General features: G+C 45.1%; 3 protein-coding genes across 3 annotated transcripts; 2 read left to right on the top strand and 1 right to left on the bottom strand.

Annotated features, from left to right (window-relative positions):
* The first annotated feature begins 1,967 nt into the window (after window positions 1–1,967).
* Window positions 1,968–3,983, top strand: V1513DRAFT_455605 (uncharacterized protein). Its single transcript, XM_066899510.1, is given in 4 exon segments — window positions 1,968–2,819; window positions 2,849–2,993; window positions 3,032–3,938; window positions 3,951–3,983. The coding sequence occupies 3 exon segments, from the start codon at window positions 2,000–2,002 to the stop codon at window positions 3,741–3,743; spliced, it is 1,677 nt and encodes a 558-aa protein (XP_066750262.1). The 5' UTR covers window positions 1,968–1,999; the 3' UTR covers window positions 3,744–3,938; window positions 3,951–3,983.
* A 257-nt stretch (window positions 3,984–4,240) lies between these two features.
* V1513DRAFT_386716 (uncharacterized protein) lies at window positions 4,241–4,567 on the top strand (the record flags this gene model as incomplete). Its single annotated transcript, XM_066895273.1, has 1 exon — window positions 4,241–4,567. A coding segment is annotated over one exon (327 nt), but the record flags the coding sequence as incomplete, so codon positions are not given.
* A 784-nt stretch (window positions 4,568–5,351) lies between these two features.
* Window positions 5,352–5,968, bottom strand: V1513DRAFT_434602 (uncharacterized protein; the record flags this gene model as incomplete). The annotated part of the gene is made up of 2 exons (XM_066896483.1): window positions 5,352–5,781; window positions 5,823–5,968. The coding sequence occupies 2 exons, from the start codon at window positions 5,966–5,968 to the stop codon at window positions 5,352–5,354; spliced, it is 576 nt and encodes a 191-aa protein (XP_066750260.1).
* Between the last annotated feature and the right edge of the window lie 1,618 nt (window positions 5,969–7,586).

Raw genomic sequence — 7,586 nt, 5'->3', positions numbered from 1 at the left:
TTCTTGCGTAAGTCCTTGCGCAAGGAGCTGAGAAGTCAATTTTGAAGCTGTTCGGGCCAGCGCGGAAACGTCATAGCCGGCCAGCAGACAATGGACCAGACAGGCATTCGCGCAGCCTCCTGTTGCGCCGAAAAAAGCAATAGTGGGATTGGACTTAGCGCTCATGGTGGGAATGATAGACGGCTTGTAGGAATGGAAATGAAGTTGGTATGGAATAAGCAGAATCTAGGTTCGATCCGATCAGGTCGTGGTTTCGATGATGATGCTAGAAACAACTGAACTCTGCAACACGGAATATTCATGGCCATTTTATAGCAGAATTCTAGTCAGTGAGTCACTCGTCCAATGGGTTGGCAGATGCTTACGCGGACAGTTGGAACCATGACGAATGACATTGTTCTCTGCGGCACCATCGCATTCGAACAATTGGATTGTGCCAAACCCTGGCTCTGCGCCACCGTTTGCGCAAGCTCTCGAACTAATAATAATGTTCACGTAGCAAATGCTGCAACATCTGCAAATATGTCAGCTATGCTGACATCCATTTAAGTTATTGCAGTAAGGACATGCATTTAGCCACCTTTTGACCTTTACAGAAACTCCAAACAGCCCCCACGCGATGTCGCCGAATCGATTGCCCACTTGTGATTCTCAATCCTCGACTATAGATAATTATAGCAGAATGATGTACACAGCAGGTCGAACGATCTTGCGGACACTTTGGATGAGGTGTTGGCTCGTCAGCGATGCTAATGACACAGGATTTCCGGGCATGATGTAGTTTATCTGAACGCTTGAACTACTTTTACATTTAAACCTACTGGACACAGGCTCTGGCAGGTCTATTTATTTTTGAAAACTTTCATCAGATCCTTCTGGCCAATCACCAGAATTTTCCAAAACGATTTCAACTCAGTACATGATATGACGCACTATCAATGCCGACCTGTTACCCTGATGTACTTTCCCAGATAAGTTAAGACAAACACAAATTAAAGCATAACTGGGCGGATCTAAAAATGCGTTCATGACTATAGCCATTATTATCTCCGTTATGGCGGAAGATAAACGCAATTCGAGCTGTACGACGAATCCAATAACGAGCAGCGACGCCAAAAGGCCCAACGACTCTAATAGTGCTACGCCACAGTTTTACACCTAATCTGGAACTCTCTTTCCGATTGGACTAACGACGTAATCGGACGAGAGTCTCTTCTTATTTCATGTATTTTCTGATCCCTGAACGCTGAGAGTTTCCAAAAACTGCCTAGATATATCAAGAAATCATCGAAAAAAATCCGCCCAGTTACACCAAATGAACGGCGTAGCAGAGATATTTTACTCTCAGTTTGTCAGTTATGCGTCGTCCATTGAAGATTTCAGGCATTGTCGCTCGCTGATTGCGCTCGACGGAACGCATCTGACCTCTGAATGCCCTTCACTGGCGAGTCAACGATTCGGAGCTCCGCAAGGTCTTATACAACAGTTCTGCCATATCCTCTCCAGTGTGAGCACCGCATATTTCCGTGAACTCAAGAACATGTTCGCGATACTGAAAGTTTTAATTAATCTCCAGGGGATAAAAAAATATTGGTAGAAGACGAAGCGTCGTTTAGTCATTCATTGACGCGTAGTGACGCGTCATGATTGGCTGAATTAAAGTATGACTACATCTCTAGCAACTTGACAAAATTACGAATAATATTCGTTATTCGTATTCGACGCTCCCAATCTTATTCGTTGCCCAACGGAAGTCCTGCAAATACGAAAAACGAATACGAATAAGGAAATAAACTCTGCTTGTTTCCAAATTGGCTCCAATCCAGCCAAAAACGAGTTGACTCTTGAACTATCCATTTGGCTTGAGGCAAGACGGTTGAGTTCTCTGACCCGACTCAATACCCTAGCCCATCATCTCAAGATAAAGCTTATTCCTCCTTTCCACCCACCACCTGAGGTAGCAACGTAAAAACTTATTTCAGGACCCCGATCTTCAAAAATGAGCATCCCAACTACAGATTTTCGTGACATCTCTCAGGACGATTATTACGACCTCGGATCCTTTCACCGTCCAGTGAGTACCAGTAGCGACATTGCTCAGTCTTGGTTCGATCGCGGTCTCATATGGACGTATGCCTTCAACCATGAAGAGGCAGCTGAGTGCTTTGAGAAGGCAATTGCAAGCGATCCTACTTGCGCAATGGCCTACTGGGGGCTGGCATATTGTCTTGGTCCGAACTACAACAAGCCATGGAGATTTTTTGACAACAATGACCTGAATACAACGGTGAGTCGCGCCCACAACGCAGCTAGATTGGCTCAAACAAATGCCAGAAATGCAACACCAGTCGAACAGGCACTCATTAAAGCTGTTCAATTTTGCTACCCACAGGAGAGTCCTGCTGATGACTGCTCCATGTGGAACAAGCTATACGCTGATGCAATGGAAATCGTCTACCAGGTGTTCCCAGATGACCTTGACGTTGCGACACTCTATGCAGATGCACTGATGAATCTGACACCATGGAATCTATGGGATCTACGCAGTGGAGAACCTGCATCTAGAGCACGCACCATGGAAGTTAAGACGATCCTTGAACGTGCCTTGACCGAGGAGATCGGGGTTCAGCATCCGGGCTTGTTACATATGTATATTCACCTCATGGAGATGTCTGGCTCCCCGGAGACTGCACTGCCGATTGCCGACCATCTTCGTGACCTTGTTCCAGACGGTGGACATCTACAACACATGCCTACACACATCGACATGCTGTGTGGTGAATACCGACGTGCCATTGCCTCAAATTCAGATGCTATCCGTGCTGATGAGAAATTCCTCGCCAAAGAGGCCCGCTGAATTTTTATACACTTTATCGATCACATGACTATCACTTTCGTGTTTATGCGGCAATGTTTGCTGGACAGTCTAAGGCTGCCTTAGATACTGTCAAGATGCTAGAGGCGTCGATTCCGGAAAGCTTACTTCGAATCGAGTCCCACCAATGGCTGACTGGCTGGAGGGCTTTCTGAGTATGCGTGCACATGTTTTGATTCGTTTTGGGCGCTGGGAGGACATTCTCAACCTCATCCTGCCGCACGATCAGGACCTCTACTGTATGACCACCGCAATAATGCATTATGCGAGGGGGGTTGCATTTGCTGCAACCGGAAGGATCCAGGAGGCAAACGAAGAACGTGGTCTCATTTATAATGCCGTGCAACGTGTCAGGCCAACACGCACACTGTTCAATAATACGTGTTTGGATATTCTAGCCATTGCCAAGGCCGTGCTGCATGGTGAGCTTGAGTATCGGCGTGGCAATATTGATTCCGCATTTGAGTACCTGCGGAAGTCTATTCTTCTTGAGGATGCACTTCCTTATGACGAGCCATGGGGCTGGATGCAGCCCACCCGACATGCCTATGGCGCATTGCTGCTTGAGCAGGGTCATTTTGAACAAGCGGCGGAAGTTTACAGTGCTGATCTTGGAATAGATGATACCTTGCCACGCGCTCTGCAGCACCCAAATAACTTGTGGGCGCTGCATGGCTACCATGAGTGTTTAGTAAGGCTCGGGCGTACGGCTGAGGCTCGCATCGTGAAAAAACAGTTAACGATCGCTGCGGCAACGGCCGATGTCTCTGTGAATTCTTCCTGTTTCTGCCGGCTGGTTTCCAATGACTCGTTGGCAGTGCCTGACCGAGGTGATTTGGAGTGCTGTGTGACGAGCAAGTGCCTGTAGTTTACTTTTCCCAATGTAAATATGTTCAACCCTAGCATCCAGTTACTGGCGTTATTTATATTTATTGTTGACTAAGCTACGAAATCTTTTTCAAATTGATATTCGAACAACACAACATTGGATTACTTATATTTATGAATTCGATCTGCTTTCGATATTGAAGCCGTGACGTAGTACATCTTGCTTACTCGTTTACAAGGAATACACTGGGTGTCTGTCCCTATCTCTTGCCATTCAGAATATAACAATGACAACATGATTCTCCCGTTGTTTCCCCTGGTCCTAGCCGTACGTTTGCTACTCATTCCCAATCGGTTCTGGAGCTTTACGAATATTAAAAGTGCAGCTGCAAGCATGTCCTTGCCCGTCAACTTAGCATCCTCGCCAATAAAATTATTCCGAAATCCCACATCAAATGGTTTGACAATTTCCAGATACTCGATTTGCTCGGTCGTCAACACGAATGTGTGTTGAAAAGTGGTGGCACACCCACGACGCGTACAAACTATGACCTTGACGAGCATTATGATACTCATGAGGAGTTCATTGTAGCCGTGTCGTCGTTTCTAGAGCAACATGACGATCATAAGTTTAACCTTGAAGCACAGTCTTTGAGGATAAGGACCGATGTCTCTACTGCGACTCGTGCACAAACCGGTGATAGGGCTTTGCAGTCACGAGTTGCAATGCTGCTCAGAAATGACATTTTCGACTGCACAGGTAACTACTTTCAGTCACGACGGTGCACCGAGAGTAATGGCGAGATCAAATTCAGCTTTACCTGTTCACGTTTCACTGAACGCGAAGCTGAGCGAGATCCTTAAAAAATTCAGCGATACACAAGTACGTAATCCGATATTGCACAAGGTAGGTGCAGCTTAATTGGCTGGCTAATACAACGCCAAATTTAGTCCCGAAGGAGTTCTTCGATTGAATACTGGCTCTTTTGGTGGAGGCGGTACTTTTGCTTTAGCGAATCCTTTTTGCAATAAATTCTATTTATTAAAACAAACGCTTTTAATCTTGATATTATAATCGAATAACTTTTATATCTAGTCTTGCCTATATTTTCCTGGTCCAGTCCAGTCCAGTCCAGCCCAGTCTAGTCTACTGAAAGTACAATATGACGGATACGGACACGGATAAGCCTTTTTCTCCTGGCTACGGATACGGATACGGATAACTATATGTTGCCTGGATACGGATACGAATATGGACAACGAAATCTTATCCGTGCCGATCCCTATTAATAAACTGAATAAACGATCTTTATTACAAAGAATACAAAAATTTGTGCTTGACCTGACAGCGAGGACGAACCCCTCCTTTTGTGCTCAGTCCGGCGTCTACTAAAATTATGTACGCGTAGAACAAACGCAATGGACACGAAAGAACAGAACAAGACAAAAAAAACACGAAATACATAACGCAAGCACACACACAACCCAAGAGGACCACGCAAGCACACACACGCGAACCGAGAAAGAGCAGCAAATGGTCAACGCAAACTACCACGTAACCAGCAACTGGATGCGATGCTGCTGTCAGCCTTCAGCCGCCCGCCGTACACCGTCACGTCATCCAGTACAATAACATAGTTTAAAGCGATCATTGGCACCTGTTTGGTCTATTACTCAAGCAGGCAGAGACCATCTTCCCGTTCTGCATGAATTCATTGTATGCATGGTCATTCAGATCTTGATTTTCTCCAAACTCATTCATACCCGCGTCAATGACCCAAACCCTTTCGCTGTACTCATCTTGAATGTGGTAACCGCCTGACCAGCTGAAACAAGCCCGTTGTCCGTAGTTATCAGTATTGCACAACGCGGATCTTTCCAAGTTTACTGTAGCGCCACCTAGCCCGCCTACCACTGATGATAGTGCATTAAGTGCAAAATACTTCGCCACATGGCTACCTGACTTATACCATACGCAACGTTTGTCTAACGTAGGTTGGCTGTCATCAAGTAGATACTCCGTTACTATCTGGTGACTGGCGGTGTACGTAACATTTCCAACTTTACATGTAGTTGTGCTGTTACTAAAGTAGTCGGTGCGTTCGATGCACAAAAGTACGTCAGCAAAGCATATTGGCTTGACTTCGGAGTTGCCTTGATTATATCATTGTATGGAGTCAACTGCACCATGTTGCTCAATGAAGCGAAATTTAGGTTATATTCATATGATGAGTCGTATCCATGGTCGATCATATAATCAGTCATGTTGATCTCGATCTCGTTCACCGTCCCATTCCCATTGTATAGATTTAGTGTCCCATTCGACGACGGGTACTACACTATTTGCTAGGCTTACCAGCGCTAGAAACAATACCAGCACTGCCACGTTCACGTTTCACTTGCTTGTAAGCTTCGATTAATGTAAATGTTAGATCAACCGCTGTATAGCAACCGCAAGATATTTCCAATCAAACTTCATTCTATCGGAGTGTCTTTTCGAACGACAAATCTCTTCAAGACTTCAGTGAGCATATATATGAACTTGTGGAAAATAGGTCTTACCAGTGCAACGACCCCCTCTTTGACTCACTTTTATTGCCAAGGCTTTGCGGGATTTCAAATCTAGGAACACGAGTAGAGATAGTGAAAGCCCAAGTTAAATGTTTTTCCAGGTGGCTTGCAACGTACCTTATATATACAGCGTGGTTATCGTCAGTAAGAGGGACTTACCATTAGCCCACGGCGATAGCCGTCGGCCAAATGCAATGCAAGTAGCGATGCCAGTGGGTAGGCGGGATACGCCGATTAACAGGCCAAAATTATGCGGACGGATATGACGAACATTTCTTCTACCAAGACGCTATACCTCGACTACATGTTATCTTTCATGCCAATAAGTAACTCACTTTTTTTAATTAAGCTTCACTATATTAAAGATATGGCTATTCCGATATAATATGATGATCTGGGATAGTAATCAGGTAAGATCTCGCATACACGCGTGGTGCGCCGGATCCCTGCCATGAATTATTAGGCATTTAGCGCGGGCCATTGACGAGGCTGTCAGTCGGTGGTCTAGATTAAGCTAGTGGGCCATTGCGCCGTATTCCAACTTCGATATGCATGCGGCGCAAACCGTAACGAGACGATAGACTCAAGGTTATGAAGTGGAATTGGCTAATTTGTACTAGGCCAGCTGGATTGGCGTTACGGCCATTCTAGCCGACCGCTCGGACCGGGGAATCATAATCCATGTTTCATGGCCCGACCAGTAGCAGGATTCAATTGAGCCCTATCACTGCTCTTTCTCGAGTCCGCGCAGTAAATTATCTTCGACCATTCTGCAGACAGATCGTGTGAATGTGAATAAATTGCCGCCAAGTCAGTGAAACTTCCATACATGGGACTCACGGGAGATAAGGCGGAATAGAATTAAGTTATATTCCTCGCAACTTACTTCTGAAAGGTATTAGGGTTTCTCTAATGAGAATTGGTCCACAACGTATGGTGACTGAAGGTTAGTCCCGACAATCGTACCCTGCCATAACAACTTTGTTATAGCATCACCAATCTTGCAGATATAAGGCTTAAAATTAAGTAATATGTTAGTCGCATTCAAAAATACGGATACTGGTATTAGTTTGTTTTTAGAAAATCGAAAAAGTTGTACTTCAGTGAAAATCGACGGTACATTCGTCGTTTACTATGGAACCATGAAATTTTTGGCGGCTAAGCGTTACCCTACCTTTTAAATTGTTACCCTACATTTCCTAATTAGGTTAGCGTTCTATATTAGGCAACTAGCATGCCTAATGAGGAAATATTGTGACGCGTCGGACTACGCGCCTTCGACAACACGTGAACCAGAACGCGTCATTAATCA

Source organism: Lipomyces chichibuensis (genome assembly GCF_038497645.1).
Source record: "Lipomyces chichibuensis strain CBS 12929 unplaced genomic scaffold V1513scaffold_122, whole genome shotgun sequence".
Lineage (NCBI taxonomy): Eukaryota > Fungi > Ascomycota > Lipomycetes > Lipomycetales > Lipomycetaceae > Lipomyces > Lipomyces chichibuensis.
The sequence above is the reverse complement of the archived record's forward strand: the minus strand, read 5'-3'. Positions and strand labels throughout refer to the sequence as shown.